At 39.3% G+C, this 16,718-nt stretch overlaps 4 protein-coding genes across 8 annotated transcripts; 3 read left to right on the top strand and 1 right to left on the bottom strand.

Annotated features, from left to right (window-relative positions):
* Nucleotides 1–1,149: 1,149 nt before the first annotated feature.
* On the top strand, nucleotides 1,150–5,993 carry LOC108144800 (protein 5NUC). 2 transcript variants are annotated; one of them, XM_017269923.2, is made up of 6 exons: nucleotides 1,150–1,268; nucleotides 3,518–3,760; nucleotides 3,822–3,972; nucleotides 4,095–4,351; nucleotides 4,408–4,702; nucleotides 4,952–5,993. In XM_017269923.2, exons 2-6 carry the CDS (start codon nucleotides 3,525–3,527, stop codon nucleotides 5,810–5,812), a joined length of 1,800 nt encoding a protein of 599 aa, XP_017125412.1. In that variant the 5' UTR covers nucleotides 1,150–1,268; nucleotides 3,518–3,524; the 3' UTR covers nucleotides 5,813–5,993. The 2 variants fall into 2 exon arrangements, with proteins under 2 accessions (XP_017125412.1, XP_017125411.1); XM_017269922.2 differs by lacking the exon at nucleotides 1,150–1,268 and adding an exon at nucleotides 2,620–2,711.
* On the bottom strand, nucleotides 5,908–8,669 carry LOC108144113 (chymotrypsin-like protease CTRL-1). Its single transcript, XM_041707366.1, has 8 exons — nucleotides 8,458–8,669; nucleotides 8,348–8,393; nucleotides 7,977–8,122; nucleotides 7,348–7,923; nucleotides 6,988–7,036; nucleotides 6,795–6,931; nucleotides 6,634–6,737; nucleotides 5,908–5,955 (listed from the first exon to the last, which is right to left on the bottom strand). The coding sequence occupies exons 1-8, from the start codon at nucleotides 8,663–8,665 to the stop codon at nucleotides 5,908–5,910; spliced, it is 1,314 nt and encodes a 437-aa protein (XP_041563300.1). The 5' UTR covers nucleotides 8,666–8,669.
* A 1,291-nt stretch (nucleotides 8,670–9,960) lies between these two features.
* LOC108144851 (protein 5NUC) lies at nucleotides 9,961–13,892 on the top strand. Of its 3 annotated transcripts, none has more exons than XM_017269998.1 (7): nucleotides 9,961–9,983; nucleotides 11,344–11,573; nucleotides 11,712–11,862; nucleotides 11,922–12,178; nucleotides 12,237–12,513; nucleotides 12,808–13,108; nucleotides 13,205–13,892. In XM_017269998.1, the coding sequence occupies exons 2-7, from the start codon at nucleotides 11,344–11,346 to the stop codon at nucleotides 13,750–13,752; spliced, it is 1,764 nt and encodes a 587-aa protein (XP_017125487.1). In that variant the 5' UTR covers nucleotides 9,961–9,983; the 3' UTR covers nucleotides 13,753–13,892. The 3 variants fall into 3 exon arrangements, with proteins under 3 accessions (XP_017125487.1, XP_017125485.1, XP_017125486.1); XM_017269996.2 differs by having other exon boundaries at nucleotides 9,969–10,257; XM_017269997.2 differs by having other exon boundaries at nucleotides 9,971–10,079.
* Nucleotides 13,893–14,158: 266 nt separating this feature from the next.
* On the top strand, nucleotides 14,159–16,718 carry LOC108144215 (protein 5NUC). Of its 2 annotated transcripts, none has more exons than XM_017268889.2 (6): nucleotides 14,159–14,415; nucleotides 14,485–14,632; nucleotides 14,686–14,942; nucleotides 15,103–15,379; nucleotides 15,439–15,742; nucleotides 15,790–16,718. In XM_017268889.2, exons 1-6 carry the CDS (start codon nucleotides 14,216–14,218, stop codon nucleotides 16,356–16,358), a joined length of 1,755 nt encoding a protein of 584 aa, XP_017124378.1. In that variant the 5' UTR covers nucleotides 14,159–14,215; the 3' UTR covers nucleotides 16,359–16,718. The 2 variants fall into 2 exon arrangements, with proteins under 2 accessions (XP_017124378.1, XP_041563330.1); XM_041707396.1 differs by having other exon boundaries at nucleotides 15,797–15,954.

Below are 16,718 nucleotides of genomic sequence, written 5' to 3'. Positions count from 1 at the left end.
AATTGCTTTTCTTGGTAAATTGAGTGCCAATAACACATTTAATAACTAAGTGACAGCTTTTGTATAGTAGTTTTTTATATTTTTATTTTATGACATGTATTAAAGTATTTTGTTTATTTTTTTTGAATCGTTCTTAGAACTTCTCTCAGTTGAGGTAATAAAAAAAATGACACATAAATGTATAAATAAAGCAACCATTAGACACCTTGTTTAGAGTGCGTGCAGGGGATTTGGCAGTCTTTAATGCCCATCCCGATAAACATTTGCAGCTGGCACGCTTCACATTCATCTCTTCGATCGGCGCTTCCCCTGCGAGTTAGTTTGACCTGCCCTTGCAATGATAAGTGCTCACCTATAGGCACTGCGAGAAAAATTACACAATTTCCAATTCAAATTTGTTGTCATGGAAATTTGAATGGTGCTGAATGGTAACAGAGAAAGAAGGAAATCAAGTCTACTACTGTTGGCATGGAGAACAAACAGCTTGTCGGCGTAATTATAGGTTGTAAACTGAGAAAACGTGAGTACAAGATATGCCAATCGATAATGTGAATTTAAGACCTGCCAAAAATTTGGAAATGCTATATACTCTAGTGAACCCGATTCATTTATTTTTTTAAGCATAAAATCTAGAATGTCGTAACAAATGGACAGTTCCTTGCCTCAACCGACAGACTTATTGATAACAATCAATTTTTATTTATGATCAAGGAAATTGGGCATTATTAGATTGATTTGGGGCTCCGAATTTGACACTATCTTAGCGTATTGCTGTTAATGAATTTTGGAAGGCATTTAAATAATCACGCATCTGGTGCCTGTGAACTTTGGATATGTCTGATTGCATATTTGCATTGACAAATAGTGTGTACCTTATTTACTTGATAACCAATGTAGGTAGGTAAAGGGCATATCATAATTGAATCATATATATTATTTTTATCTGGTTATTATCGCACACTTGACATTGTGTAATATTGCGTGTTGTTCTGTTTTGCCCCTCAGTTCAGCGCAACTTTACCGAGCATCCACTATTTATTTTCGAACCAACTCAATTGCTGTTGTATCTTGTGTCTTTGTGATATATTTAGGCGACAACGCGAGCAGGAAAGTTGTACCTTTCGTTTGAAGTATTTGCGCGACCACAGACAGTAAATAATCATCCGCAGTCGCAGCTGTTGTGTGTTTGTAAAAAGCCCATTTCATAATACTCGTATATGATTGAACAGTTTGAAAAGCACGCGACAAGTGGCAGCAGATAATTTGGGGTGTGTGGCGACTGTTTCAATTGTATTACAATTGTGATGTTTTCATTTGTCTAAAAATTCGCATGCAACTGAAAAAGTAATTACTGGAATCGGGTATCTATATTCCTTTCCTTATTTTTCGGCGGCCATAAAGCAAAAACCAGTGGAACAAGCAGGCCTCATTGTTATCAATGGATTTTGCCTCAAGTTCCCAGAAGACACTTGTTCGGAGTTCTCGAAAAAAGTAATAACAAAGATCGGGTTACTCGACACAGGCAGCAACTGTAGCTGCGGCAATAAACTTGTACAGTGCACTCTCCAAGTAGTGAACATGATTTCGGAAAAGTGAACTATTTTAAAAGAGATAACAATCAGAGAACTAAAAAAAAAAGACATACAATTAAGGTCATTCATTCTAAAATAAAATTTACGTCATATTGTGAATTCGATTTTTTAATAAAATAATATACAATTATACACAAGGAGTAAGGAGATGACTATAAACTTTATTCCAATATAGTTGTTTGTGAATTTTATTCATTCTTTGGATTTTATTGAAAACTCGTTGGTCGCCAGAAAGTATGCTATGTTTTTCGTAAATTAATTATACGGTGATTTTATGGTTCGGGCACCTATTTTAATATTTTACCAGGTATTTTTTGAACAACTTAATTTCCTGAAAATATTAATCATTCATTTTAACTAAAAATAAAAGATATTTTTAACCTTCGCTCCCTTTAAGTAACTTTTGAACACATGCAAATCTCGTTGGTCGCCATAAAGTATGCATTTCTAAAGAATACTATACATTAAATCTTCCGAATCTTCTAAGTCTTCCTAATTCAATCTTACCGAGTTTGCTCTTGTTTAAATTGTTAAACCTTATTTTCCCTTTAATTAGTAACTCATTGGTCGCTATAAAGCATGCAAATCTTATTTTAGTCTGGTCTTATTTTGGTCTTCTTAAGTTCATCTTACCGAGTGTGCTCTGTATCCGTATTATTTAAGTACAATTAATTTTTCGGCGTGGGAATGTGGTGTTGTGCTTGGGCAACTGTTTGGCTAAGTACCTGCCCCTGTCTGGGTGACGATGAGTCAGGTAGATATGTGCCCAAAACACTATTATCTGATCTATAACCGACGATTATCGCGCGATAAGTCTGCCATTGATGGCTGCCAAACAGGCAAATATATAGTATAATTGAGATTGCAAAAAGAGCATCACATCACAGTGACGTTCTTGGCTAAATTAACCCGCTCTGAGCCGCAAAATACGAGGCCTTATCGTAATCGTAATAGTAATCAGTCCGCTCCGCGAGTCAGTTAATTTCGGTTTATTGTGTTAGGTATTCGGAATTCGGTATTCCATTTCGGCTATAACGGTTCTCGGACTCTCAGCCAATTTCTCAATTTGGCTGGTCAGTTTCAGTTTCAGTTTACCCGCGGACCGTGCGACGAGTGCATGTAAGTAGCGATCGATCGGTAATTCGTTGTTTGGGTTTGTCTTTTCCAAAGTAGAAGAGTTTTTTGTTTCGCAGTCAGCGCTTTTAAGACGAGAAAGCTTTCGGGCCAATGCCAACTCAACATTAGCAACTCCGAGCTCGTTTCCGAGTTCAATTTTGGAAACCAGTTAACTGAGTGAAGTGAAGTGGTCTGCGATGCCAGAAGTCGGGGGAACAAATATTAGACTTGAGTTGAATGGGCTGTGGATTTGTGTGTTTTTGCACACGCAGAATGATAAGCGGCGATTAGATTTAAAGCACCCAATAAACTAGCAAATGACTGGAATTGCGATTTCTGCCAGCTCGTGATTGATAAATATGTGACTCTCGGTAGTGGATGATAAGGGTCAGGAAGGACCTTCAACAGCAACAGCTGAAAAACTGATTTATACCGTTTTTAACGTCTTTTTATGAGCCTAAATACAAAAGATAATCTATCTACGGTGTTTTTTTACAATCAAAATTAGTTGATGATTAGTTCTTTGTGTGGAAAGTGTATAAGCAATGTACTGATTGAAATATAAGTTTACAGCTGATATAATAATTTAAAGCCATTGTTAAATACTTTCCAATATTAGAGGAACTAAATTTATTTGCTTTAACTTTACTATTTTTACCATGTTTAATAAAAATAAATATTTACAATTCGGGTTTAGTCATAAAAGTCATACACAAACTTGATTTTAATATTGGTTTGCCATTAATGAAGCACCGCAATCTCATCCCTTTGCCTGTAATAGCTTCTTAGTGATATTATTTTTTTTCCAGCCCCAAAATGATGTTTGCCAGGAGTCTCATTATCGGATTATGTTGCCTTTTGGCCCTATTGATCCCTTCAGTCCAGCCGAATCCTATTGTTCCTTTGGCGGACGTGGCCACGGAGTTCATAATCCTTCACAATAATGATATGCATGCCCGATTCGAGCAAACGAGTGTGACTAGTGGCACCTGCTCCAAGGAGGACGCCAATACAAATCAGTGCTACGGAGGATTCGCCAGGGTGGCCTATGAGTGAGTTGGTTCTCTAAACTGGAAAAACTCTTAGTCTAATTGATCTCTTTGTTTAAATTAGAGTTCGCAAATACCGCAAAGAGGCGCAGGAGGGTGGAACTCCAGTGTTTTACCTCAACGCAGGTGACACCTACACTGGAACAGCTTGGTTCACCGTCTACAAGGACAAGATCGCCAGTGCTTTCCTTAACAAGCTATCCCCCGACGCGATTGTAAGGATCTATATTCTTATTAACTATACTATTTTTACGTACTATATATACTACATAAATTATACATACTATGTATACCACATGTACTATATATACTACATATACTACACCATTTATTTTAGTCCCTGGGCAACCACGAGTTCGATCAGAATGTCGAGGGCTTGGTGCCCTTCCTGAATGCCGTGCAATTTCCCGTTCTGGCCTGCAATCTGAACCTCACTGAGGTACCCGAAATGGCGGCTGCCAAACAGCTGGCCAACTCCACAATTCTGGAAACAAATGGAGTGAAGATTGGTGTAATCGGTTACCTCACGCCCGACACCAAGGTTCTAGCCTTCCGGAACAAAGTGGAATACGAGGAGGAGATTGTTTCCATTAAGTAAGTATATACTAGTTTTTCGTACGAACTCTGAATCCATTTTTTATATTATTCAGCGCAGAAGCTGAGAGGCTCAAGGCTCAGGGTATCAATATCATCATCGCTCTGGGTCATTCTGGCTACCAAAAGGATCAGGAGATAGCAAAGAACTGTCCGGAGGTGGACATCGTCATTGGTGGCCACTCTCACACTTTCCTGGACGCCAGTCAACCGGTGGCCGACCCCACCGATTGGGATCCAGAGGCGGTCCGAGGTCCCTATCCCACCACAGTGGTGCAGGCCAGTGGCAAAAAGGTGCCAGTGGTGCAGGCATATGCCTACACAAAGTATCTGGGAAAAATCCATGTTCAGGTAACCACTAGATTGGAACAAATCAATAACTACCCGAATTAGAAGAACTATAGGGTTTACATGATAGAAGGAAGAGTGTTTGATCCTATAAAATTAGTTAGAATTTGGTGACGCCCACACTAACGTCCACAAATATCTATCGGTACATCAAACATTTTCCAAATGATGTCAATATTTGAGAAGTTATAAGGATAAATCAAAGACATTCAGTAAAGACCTCTTTAATCTTTGTAATTTATATATTTCCAGTTCGATGCCGCTGGCAATCTGATTGAGTTTGATGGAGCTCCCATCTTGCTGAATGCTTCGGTGGCGCAAGAGCAGGATCTCCTGGACCTGCTTGAAGAGTATCGCCCCAGACTGGAGGAGCTGGAGAACATGATCCTGGGCTACACCAAGGTGTTCCTCGAGGGCGGCAACATCTGCCGCATGAGGGAGTGCAACCTGGGAAACCTGGTGACCGACGCCATGGTCTATATTCGCGTGCTGGAGGACAAGGGTGGCGAGTTCTGGACGGATGCACCTATTGCCTTTATGCAGGGAGGAGGAATCCGAGCCTCTGTCGATAAAGAGTCCGATGGAGTCATAAATGGAGCCACCCTCTTGGCCGTTCTGCCCTTCGAGAACAACCTCTACGTAACGAGGGTCACGGGAAAGACCCTTCTGGCTGCCCTGGAGCATTCGGCTGCAGTGCGGTTGCAGGACTCGAACGGTGGATTCCTTCAGATGTCCGGACTGCGTGTGGAGTACAACTACAATAATGAGCAAGGAAAACGGGTGGTTTCTGCCCAAGCCCTGTGCTCCAATTGCTCCGTTCCCACATACAAGGCCATCGATGAGGCGGCCCTTTACCAGGTGATCGTGCCGCAGTTCATCCTAGAAGGTGGCGATGGATACGACCTGGTCGAGGAAACGGATCCCTACAGTGAGAAACTGAGTCGGAACGACCTGAGTGCCACCATGGAGTACCTGAAGCAGCGGCACTTTGTCTATCCGGAGATCGAGGAGCGGATTGTGATCCACGAGAAAACCGACACCGGATCGGCGTCCGGAATTGTGGCTTCCGTAACACTGCTGCTGCTCACCTCCCTGCTAACCAGATTCTTTTAGATTTGATGTCGAAAAGGGTAACCTTATTACATTTATATAAATATTTAGATTGCCTTATCCTTTCATGTTATTAGTTCATCTATTTTTCGCCTCCATTAAGCCTGGTTGCTCTTCAGTTTGTCCCAAACTTTTACACTTTTACACTATAAAATAGCAAATAAATGTTGTAAAGAGTGAGTAATTTCAGTGTTTTTATTTATTTAAAAGAGAAACTATTTGGATTTCATGTTTCGACGTCTATGTAGTGGTCACATTGACTAATGTTTTGTGATTCTCCAGAAATCAGTCTTAAAATTTAAGAATATTCTAAGAATATTATTCTGCAGAATATTATTATTAATATTATTTTCTGTTTTAAATCGTTTTTAACCATAATTTTTGGCTATAAATGACAACAAAATGGAAATGGAAAATCAAATGTCTGGCTATTAATTCCAAAATTGCTTATTTAAACTAAATTTAATATAATAAAACATACATGCTATTTGTTTAAATTAAATTTTCAGATGTTAAAATGTCTAGATGTCTTGTGTTTGCTGTTAATTGTGGGTAATTACATGTGAGATCCATTTGGTACGAGCCGTAATTTTTATAAGAACGTGCACGTTATACCTTGAATAACTGATAATACCTAACAAAACAAAATGTTCCCTGCCCGAATAATTGGTTTTTTTTACCAATATGTCACCAGATTTCCCATAGCCGTTTGACCTTCCGGTGATATCCTGCACACAAAGTTGACTTGGATGAATTGTGTTCCAGATTTTGTTGGCACATGCTTGGGAATCAATTTTTTCAACATCGAAGCTATAATATCTTACGCCATTTTGAGTTTGCCTTTTGCCCAAAATGGTAAAAGGTGGATCAGGGAAGGCATTCTGCTTGATGTAGTTTTGCCCGAACATACAGTACGGTTTCGATCCAACTGCAAAAAAGGGAATTTAGTTTTTGATAGAAGAGATCTGTGTCAAAAATAACCTACCTGTTTGCATTACCGGTTGTAGCAGCTTCAGCAATACTATGTCATTACTGGGGGAGTTCGCATACACCGGGTGCTTGATAACCGAGTGAACTGTGTACTCTCCCAAAGAACCCGAACCGCCGATCACATCCACACTTCTGGGAAAGTTTATTAAGTTTAGCTTTTTTTTGTGACCTTAATAGAGATTACTTACAATAAGGCTGCATTGTCTGACATGCCTTGCGCATTTGCCAATACGAACCCTAAAAATAGAAAAGAATTTTTTTCAATTAAAAAATTTCTATTGTAATAAGCCTAAAAATTAATGGTATATACCAAAAACATCCTCTATAGTTTAATATTTTTATGCATTATTATTATAAAAATAACTAACAAAAAATTATTCATGTGTTAATGTTTTTTGTAAAAATATTAAATAAATAATTAAATTTGAATAAAGTTTAATATCAACTGCATACTCATCACATAGGTGTTAGTTTTTATTATTAAATAAATATCAAGTTGACCACCAACTCATATAAATATTATTTTGAGTGTGTCTGTCTAAACTTACGTTCTGTGATCAAGACGCCCTCGGTACTGGAAGGAAGTCCATAGATGGTGGCCCGTAAGTTTGATAGCAAGGTATTACCGCCGCAGTTTTCATGCAACCAAAACTGTGGCACTGGAAATACGCGTTCTGGGGGTGGTGGTTTGCGGTTTTGAACTCCAAAAGCGGACTGCTCGGCGTCCACAGGATCCGCATTCCTTCTTACAGTATCCACAATCCAGTCGATATAACTAGTTACATCGGTATATACTCCTAGACCATCGCATGCAGTTCTGCCGTAGCTCACGATTCCGAGCTGAGTTTCGAGGCCATTGCTTAGCCTTACGATGAGAGGCCCACCGGAATCGCCAACACAGGCATCTCCACCGCTTCCCTGAGCACAGATCTGCTTCAAACTTTGAGACCCAGCCATCTTTTCGCACTCTGATCGACTTCTTCGTCTGAGTGTTAGGGATTTCAGTATTTCGCTATCCGTGCCAGATTCGGTTTTTCCCCAACCAAAAACTTCAAAATTCAGCACGTTCTCCACCTGCTGCTTAATGCTCTTGTCCTTCAAAATGCACACTGGTCGAATGTTAACTACGGAGAAATGCATTACAAAATGTTTTAAAGACTCCAAACTTTTCTCTTACATTGGTACACGATTTTGGGCGACAGCTTCAGAAGTCCTATATCATTGGTGATAGCGTAGGGGTTGAACTCGGGGTGCTTTATTCTTTGGACGACCTGAAACTCAGCTGTCGGAGCACTTTTATTGTATGCTCCCAACGATACAAATCTATAATAAATATAAATATTAGCACTAATTATGTCGAAACAAGATAGGAAATCAACTTCTTTGTCTTCTGATATATTTGTTAAAAAACAATGAAGCTATGTCAATTTTCTAATAAATTTTTCGCTTGTATATGTTGCTATTTTTAAAAAAGTGACAAAACCTACAATTTAAGTAGAATTTCTAATAATCGACAGACCAATATACACAAGTTTTGATGGTACTTACAGGTCGTTAGGATCCTCCATGCAATGAGCAGCGGTTAAAATAAAACCTTATAAAATATGTATCTTATTAAACACGGTTTTTATGTTGTATTGTATTATTGTAGAACATACTTCTGTGAATCACGGTGCCGCCACAAAGAAAATGGCTGGAGTTTTTGATTACTGCCATATAAATAGCAGCTTGTTCTCTTGCGTTATTGCCACCGAAAATTTTCGTTCCCAGCGAAGTTGTGCCGCAGGGCTCCTCCAGAAACTGGGAAAAGCCCTGTTGACAAAACAGCAATGAGCACACAAAAATCCACGCGAAATTTGACTGCATTTCAAGGCGTACGAATCAGAAATGATACTCAGCGTCTGAGATTACTCTTATCGCAGGCGCGATTCAATTGTTATTGACGTCTTTTTAATGCTTCTAAGAAAAACATTAATGGTACGCTGCTATACATTTAAAATTAAGTTTTTCATTAATAAGTTTATAACTTTTTGCCACTTGATACAATCATTGAATGCTAATAATATTTTTTTTAATTGTGGGTTTGTTCACACAAATTTTTATTTTTTTATTTAAAAATAATTAATAACAAACAAAAAAACTAAAACATACTCATATCATTGATTTTCTCTGTTTTTAAAATATATTTTTTTGTAATAAATAAACCATTTAAATCTATCATTGGTTTTTATACATTAACTATGCCTTATGTTGGCAGGGAATTATAGCTTGCATTCTGCAACTATATTTGGATCACATATCTTAGTTTTCCTCTAGTGCAAGTGTGCATTTATAATTAGGTTTTTTTCCCGCATGCTTTACTTTTTTTTATTTGAGTTTGCCAGCAGTTGAACTGGAGATAACCAAAATAAACCCCGATTTGAGTTGGCATTATATTTAAATTGACTCACAACTGAAAATGTTTGTTCTTCGATCTTATGATTTATTTGTTTAGTACTTGTACAAAATTTAAAATTGAACTGTAAATAAAGACATTTTCATATGTGACTTTTGGGTTTATTTGTTTTTACTTGACCTTATTTTGGCTTTTTGGTTAAGATTAAATTTTTAGCACATAAATGCTTTATCTTAACTTAAGGATTTATTTGTTATTTTTACTTGACTTACTGCACACTGAAAAAAAAGTATTTTGTCCAAGTGTATAATGGAATATGCAATACTTAATTTTGATTTCCAGAAATTTATTTGAAATATTACATTTTTGTATCAGTGTTTTTTTTTAATAAGAACAGTGTAGTGTCTTTTGTCTGGATTTGATTTATGGTTGTAGTTGATAACACATTTGCCGGCGCAGCCTCCAATCCGTGCAATAAGTTGCGTTACGTTACGTATACGTAGCGTAATCGCAGAGAGTGCTGACTTTTTTGGAGAGAATCTCACCTGCAGACTACAGTTGAGATGTTGTTTTTTGCCGGTTGATCTAAACTGATACTCGTGACACTCATTCTCCACTCCATGTGAGGAACATGCTCCCATGTGCCGGCAAATAAATTCGATATAAAAATAATTTATAATAATAATATGGGCAGCGCTGCGGCAGAGCACGCGACTGCGACTGCGAATGCGACCGCAGAAATTGAAATTGAAGGAGAAGTCAGTGCGATTATAGACATCGGTGGCAAAGGTTGTATAAGTTGGCAGCGCAAAAAGCTATAGTGCAACTGGAACTGATCGTGATTCGAGTTCTGTGAACTGCAGAACCCAATTAACTTTTATTACTGTTCGTTGGTAGCAATAATTAGTCATTAGTGGCCAAAAAGGTGTTACAAGTGCTGATAAACTTCATTGAGAGTTTGGTTTTTTGCCGGAAGAATGTTGGGTGTTTTTATTATTAAATAGGAACAATACTCATTAATCATATTTGGTGATTCCCCAAGTGTTTTACTTTCAGCAATAAGGTGCGGCTTATTAATCTGAAACTGGATTTAAGTTTTGTTTGTGTTTCTACGAAAAGCTGTTGCAGACATGTTAAATCAACATTTATTTAAACGCATAAAGATATTTACAAAATGCAGTCAAACTTCCAAGCATACATACAAAAATTCCAGTTATAAATGCCAAATAAATATATATGTATATTTGGTTTTTACATATGACCTGAATTTTTTAATTTTGCAAAAGAGCGTACAATTTTTGGCAATTACTGAAATTATTAATTTTGTGTAAATACGCTTGGGTGTGAAAGTATCTCTAAGAAGCGTGCATGAATTATGAGTTCAGTTTTATTTGTTTAGCTTTTTCGGGATTTGACAGCTCACTGTTTTTCTGCCCAGCTGCATGTGCAGTTTTTCCAATTCGGAATGGAGATCATCGCAAATTTTTTTTTTACTTTTCTTCTCAAATGGCTATTTAATGAACTGTGCGAAATGTTGTGTCGCTCACTGTGGTGGGGGTTTCTCATATGAGCCAAGCAATGTCGCTTCAAGTGATCTTTTTGCTTTATAAGCAAATTAATTAGGTTTAATATGTGGATATGTGCAGAGCGACATTACGCTTGAGTTAATTGTATTGTTATTTTCGCACTTGTTTCTGCTTTGAATTCTGTTTTGACGCATTTGGACAGATCATTTTTCACTTGTGAGCAGTGTGGAGCGAACAAGATATGTTTATCATTGATATTTTTTTAGAAATTCATTTGCAAATAGAGCTCTGCCGCTGAGGAAAACTAGAAACATGAAGTTCTGTTTGCCACTTGAATAATTGTTATATCTATTGTTTGTTCAGACAGTGAGTGTTCCAATTAGCGAATTTATTTCTGGAAAAAAATGCAAAATATTGTCTGGAAAAAAACATTAAAGCTTTGAGTAAAGTACTTAATCAAGACAATAATATGGCTGACTGTAAAAGTTTGTAATTTCTGTCACAAAGCAATTAAAGCTATTAGGGATCCATAAAGATAGTAGCGATATACTTTTCAAATGTTTATGGATGAGCTATTCGAGAGCTGATTAAAATCTCAACTGTCATTACCGATCGAATTAAAGATGCGGACGTGCTGGCTAGCCGGGATTATTGTGATCCTTTTGGTTCACTGGACTGGAACCAAAGCGAATCCCATATCAACCCATTCCAAAGTGGCCACCGAGTTTATAATCCTGCATAATAATGATATGCACGCCCGATTCGAGCAGACGAGTGTGAGTAGTGGGATTTGCTCCAAGGAGGATGCAGATACAAATAAATGCTATGGAGGATTCGCCAGGGTGGCCTATGAGTAAGTTGGCAAAACGAACTAACAGAGTTCCTATAGCGGTACAAGAATTTCGTGGAAATTCCATATTATTCATTCTTAATTTAAATATGTTTTTGCTTATATTTTAATAAATTAATTAAATGAATTCCCCTTTTTTAGGGTTCGGAAATATCGCAAGGAGGCGAAGGAAGGTGGAACTGCAGTTCTGTATCTAAATGCTGGTGATACCTACACTGGAACCGCTTGGTTTACTATATATAAGGACAAGATTGCCAGTGCTTTTCTCAATAAGTTGGAACCAGATGCTATAGTAGGTCTACTCTTCCTTTTTCTCGGGGAATAATAACTTATATAGTCTTTAATTTATAGTCCCTGGGCAACCACGAATTTGATGAAAGGGTTGAGGGGCTGATACCCTTCCTTAACGAGGTCAACTTCCCGGTACTGGCCTGTAACCTCGATCTCAGCAAGGTTCCCCAGCTAAAGGCCACCAAGCACTTGGCCCACTCTGCCATTCTCGAGACCAATGGCACTAAGATAGGAGTCATTGGTTATTTGACCCCAGATACCAAAAAACTTACTCTCAATATGGATGTGGAGTTCAACGAGGAAGTGGAGTCCATCAAGTAAGTGGTTGAATAACCTCAACCACCTTGATCTAATCCCTCTAAATCTATTCCCTAGTGCTGAGGCCAAGAAAATGAAGGCCCAGGGCATCAAAATCATCATCGCTTTGGGTCACTCGGGTTATTTGAAGGACCAGGAGATAGCCAAGAACTGTCCGGAGGTGGATCTCGTTATTGGTGGTCACACGAACACCTTTCTCTACTCCGGTGCCCAGCCGAATGCGGAACACATCGATGGTCCCTATCCCACGATGGTCAAGCAGAAGAGCGGCAAGGAGGTTCCCGTGGTGCAGGCCTATGCCTATACCAAGTATCTGGGAAAACTTCATTTGCAGGTAAGATCTTTGAAATACAAACAAATATATCAATTCTTAAAGAGGAAAAGGCTTAAAATTGATTTTTTGGTTAAAATGTTATTATTAAATTCAATATATTTAAAAAAAAATAAATTCCTTAGCGTTATCACGTTTATTTTATTTTTACCAGAAGCACCAACTTAAAAAACATGAGTTGTGTGAAGAACGTGCTTAAGAACGATCAAACCATCTTACATCTTTTAATTCATTTTTTTTTTGTAAATGTTTATGGTAATATCTCTTTTCTAACCCTTACCTCATTCGTATTTCTAGTTTGATTCTGAGGGCAACCTCATTAAATGGGATGGTGCTCCCATCCTGCTAAACGCTTCAGTGGCTCAGGAGCAGGATCTCCTGGATCTGCTAGAGGAATATCGTCCGAATGTCACCAGACTGGAGAAGTCGGTCACCGGACACACGAAGGTTTATCTGGAGGGACGCAAGGAGTTTTGCCGGGCAAAGGAATGCAACCTGGGCAATCTGGTAGCCGATGCAATGGTATTTAGTCGGGTTATGGAGAACCAGGGTGGTGATTTCTGGACAGATGCTGCCATTTCCATAATGCAGGGAGGAGGTAAGAGACACATACACCCAGAAAACAGAATTCATTCATTTTGAAACAATATTTGGGGTAGCTTCATTAAACAACAACACTTTTTGTGTTTTTCAGGCATTCGTAGCTCCATTGAAAAGCGATCCGATGGCTCCATCACCGACAGCGATATCCTTTCCGTTCTGCCCTGGGGTAATGATCTTTTTGTGATGCCGATGACGGGAAAATCCCTAAGACGAGCTCTGGAGCATGGAGCTGCCTTGAGGGGCAAGGACTCGGATGGGGGCTTCCTGCAGGTGTCCGGCATTCATGTGGTCTTCAATCCCAGCCAGCCCGAGGGTCACCGCGTGGTCTCCGTGCAGGTTCGATGTGCCGCCTGTCGAGTTCCCACCTACAGCGATCTGAACGACACAGCCACCTACAATGTTGTCCTCGGAGAGTTCTTGTTGGATGGAGGAGATGGTCATCTGTTCAAAGATTCAGTTCACACCCCACAACGTCTGCAGAATGACGACAAGGCTGCGGTCTCCCAATATCTGAAGCAGAGAGATTATGTTTATCCCGAGATTGAGGGTCGCATCATCTTCATAAATTCTGCCAGTGGACTAATGGGCTCGGCAGTTCTTCTCCTTATCTCCTCCCTTCTGGTGAAAATTCTTAACTAGAGTAAGTTATCAAAAAGTGCAGTTTGTTTCTTTAAAAGTAGTTTTTAACCATTAATGTTTGTTGGGTTAAGGTCAGAGTGCCACATAAAATAAGCCTCCAAGTTTTAATAAATAACAATAAATTTGTATTTGAAAAGTGATTTTCGATTTATTTTAATACTCTGCTCCTGATAAAAATGTTTAACTTTGGTTAATAAGAACTAGTTTTTAAAGATTGTGTTATGTGTAATTAAATAAAAGTCAATGTGCCACATAAAATAATAAATGAATATAAAAAGTGTTTTTCCGTTAAATTTGCAGTTTTGTATATAAGAAGATAGTGAGTATATAAATGAAGCATAGTTCTAGGGGAACCCAAAAGTGATCTCTCGGCACTCCCAAAAGTAGGCTTTTCCAGACAACATTTCAGAGGTTTCTTTTGTTTATTTTTCAAATTTGTCTGTACTTTTTTAATTTCGGTAAAATGTTCAGTTTTGCTCTGATCCATTTGCTGATCCTGATCCTCACCTTTCTGAGTGTGATCAGTGGGTTCAAGTTGACCCTACTACACACCAACGATATGCACTCCTGGTATGACCCCATTTCTGTTAAAGGTCGAAAATGTAAGTCCGGCGACAGTAAGAATGGTCTCTGCTTTGGAGGATTTGGACGCGTGGCCAGTGTGTTAGTTTCTTTAGGACAATGTGTTCAATGGATGCTCCTAATGATACATTTTTTAATTACCTTTTTCAGGGTGAAGGAGGCTAGGAAGTTGGACAAGTCGGGAAGTCCTGTTCTCTATTTAAACGGCGGCGATTCCTTCCAGGGAACTCCTTGGTTTTCAGTTTACCGTGGAAAGATGGTGGCCCAAATGCTAAATATGTTGGCACCCGATGCCATGGTAGATATAACTCAGTTACTTTCAAGGTTTTTGGGGTAAAAAACCTCCCACAGACGCTGGGAGTTCATGAGTTTGATGATGGAACTGACGCCCTGGCCGAATTTCTTGATATTATTAATTTCCCGTTGGTAAGCTGCAATATTAACTTGGACAGGGAACCCAAACTGGCGAAGAAAAGCATGTTAGCAACCTCCACTGTGATCACAAAGTTTAAACGTAAGATTGGGATTGTGGGTTATATAAGACCGGACACCAAGGATCGCACTCAGCCCAATAATGTGATCTACAAACAGGAGGTGCCCGCTATTAAGTAAGCAATATTATATTATTATTAAATATAAATATTGTATTGTGATGGGTTTTTGCCTGCTCAAGGTGTGTTTCAATTAAAACGATACAATTTAATATCACATATATAATAATAATAATATAATATTTTATTAACACATAATTCCTCGCTCCTTTTTTAGCAAGGAAACCAAGAAGCTGCGTGACCAGGGAGTCAATATAATCATTGCTTTGGGTCATTCGGGCTATGAAAAGGATAAGGATATAGCCAAGCGTTGTCCAGATGTGGATGTAGTGGTGGGCGGTCAATCGCACACGTTTCTGTACACTGGAAAGGCTCCGAGTAATGATGTGCCAGAAGGTCCCTATCCCACAATAGTGGTGAAGCCTGATGGCCGAAAGGTGCCTGTGGTTCAGGCCTATGCCAATACCAAATATCTGGGCAACCTTTCGCTGGAAGTATGGTCCTAAAATCGAAATCTTATTATTATACCAAGCTCTTCCCCCTTTTTTTTTAGTTCGACAATCGTGGTAATCTGCTGAGTTTCAAGGGAAAACCCATTTTATTGGACAACCGCTTTGAGCCCCGAAAAGATGTGCAGAATTTTCTCGATCAGTATCGCGGGGTGATCGACGACATGGAGCGCAATGTAGTGGGCACAACTTCGGTGTATCTGAATGGCGATAGGAAAAGCTGCGGTCTGGGGGAGTGCAATTTTGGTAACATCATAGCGGATAGCTTCGTCTATGCCCGTGTGCTGGAAACCATTTCGGACAGAAACTCTTGGACAGATGCACCCATAGGACTCATTAATGCAGGGGGTAAGTGATTGAGTCTTGAGGATTAATGATCTTTAAATTGGAATTAGCCATTAGAACTTCGGTTGAATCCGGGGAAACGGGAGCCATCACAGAGGCCGATGTGGTGAGTGTACTTCCGTTCAGCCACGACATGTTCCTCACTCGGATCAGTGGCACGCAACTCATGAAGGCCCTGGAGCACTCTCTCCAATTGCGGAGCAAGCGGATTACGGGTGCCTTCCTTCAGGTTTCGGGACTTCGTCTGAAGTTCAACCACAGCCGACCTAATGGCGAAAGGATCACAGAGATCAAGGCCCTGTGCTCCGACTGCCAGATTCCGCACTATGAGAAAGTTGAAACCGACAAGTACTACGGCGTGGTACTCACCTCTTTTCTGCTAAACGGCGGCGAGGGCTACAGTTTCATCGATGACAAGCGACCGGAGGTACAAAATCTGACCCTTCTCGACCGCAATGCACTCATCCGGTATCTGCAGGAGCACAAGGTCGTCTATCCGAAGCGGGAGGATCGCCAAATGGTGCAGGAGAAGCAGTTGGACAACTCGGGTTCTAGCTTGCTAATTGAGCCCCTCCTGCTACTCAGCTTTTTGTACTTTCATCGCCGCCTTTTCGAGTAAATGTCGAGTCTGCGAAATGGAAAAGAAACCCATTTTCGTCTCCAAGGGGCATCATTATCATTAGCATTCGCTTTCTGTTTTTACCCATTGCGCAATCGCTTAGATCACAAATCAGCGATTAAGTCTGTTGTGAGGTAGTGACCTTTCCCATATAAACAAAGGTGTCTGAGCTCTGATTTATACACATTAGTGAGTCTAGATTAGCTTTATTAGTTATTTTTATATTTTGCGCGCTTAGTTTTCGAGCTATTGAGTTATATGAATAATTAGTGCTAACTATTGGTTTTATTAATATTAAAGTTAACTGTTAATTGATTGAATAAGGGGTTTAAGTAATAAACCTCAATTCGAGTTTCGGAA

The sequence above is a fragment of the Drosophila elegans genome, unplaced genomic scaffold (assembly GCF_018152505.1).
Source record: "Drosophila elegans isolate 14027-0461.03 unplaced genomic scaffold, ASM1815250v1 contig_183, whole genome shotgun sequence".
Taxonomy (NCBI): Eukaryota; Metazoa; Arthropoda; class Insecta; order Diptera; family Drosophilidae; genus Drosophila; species Drosophila elegans.
This window is presented reverse-complemented; position numbering and strand designations above follow the sequence as displayed.

Coding starts and splice junctions, on each gene's coding strand:
- LOC108144800 (XM_017269923.2), top strand. CDS start 3,525: ATGATGTTTGCCAGGAGTCTCATTATCGGATTATGTTGCCTTTTGGCC. Junction 4,352..4,407: donor GAGGAGATTGTTTCCATTAA/GTAAGTATATAC, acceptor TATATTATTCAG/CGCAGAAGCTGAGAGGCTCA. Junction 4,703..4,951: donor TGGGAAAAATCCATGTTCAG/GTAACCACTAGA, acceptor ATATATTTCCAG/TTCGATGCCGCTGGCAATCT.
- LOC108144113 (XM_041707366.1), bottom strand. CDS start 8,665: ATGCAGTCAAATTTCGCGTGGATTTTTGTGTGCTCATTGCTGTTTTGT. Junction 6,738..6,794: donor ACAACCGGTAATGCAAACAG/GTAGGTTATTTT, acceptor CCTTTTTTGCAG/TTGGATCGAAACCGTACTGT. Junction 5,956..6,633: donor AAAGGCAAACTCAAAATGGC/GTAAGATATTAT, acceptor GCTATTTTATAG/TGTAAAAGTGTAAAAGTTTG.
- LOC108144851 (XM_017269998.1), top strand. CDS start 11,344: ATGCGGACGTGCTGGCTAGCCGGGATTATTGTGATCCTTTTGGTTCAC. Junction 12,514..12,807: donor TGGGAAAACTTCATTTGCAG/GTAAGATCTTTG, acceptor TCGTATTTCTAG/TTTGATTCTGAGGGCAACCT. Junction 13,109..13,204: donor TTCCATAATGCAGGGAGGAG/GTAAGAGACACA, acceptor TGTGTTTTTCAG/GCATTCGTAGCTCCATTGAA.
- LOC108144215 (XM_017268889.2), top strand. CDS start 14,216: ATGTTCAGTTTTGCTCTGATCCATTTGCTGATCCTGATCCTCACCTTT. Junction 14,943..15,102: donor CAGGAGGTGCCCGCTATTAA/GTAAGCAATATT, acceptor CTCCTTTTTTAG/CAAGGAAACCAAGAAGCTGC. Junction 15,743..15,789: donor AGGACTCATTAATGCAGGGG/GTAAGTGATTGA, acceptor AATTGGAATTAG/CCATTAGAACTTCGGTTGAA.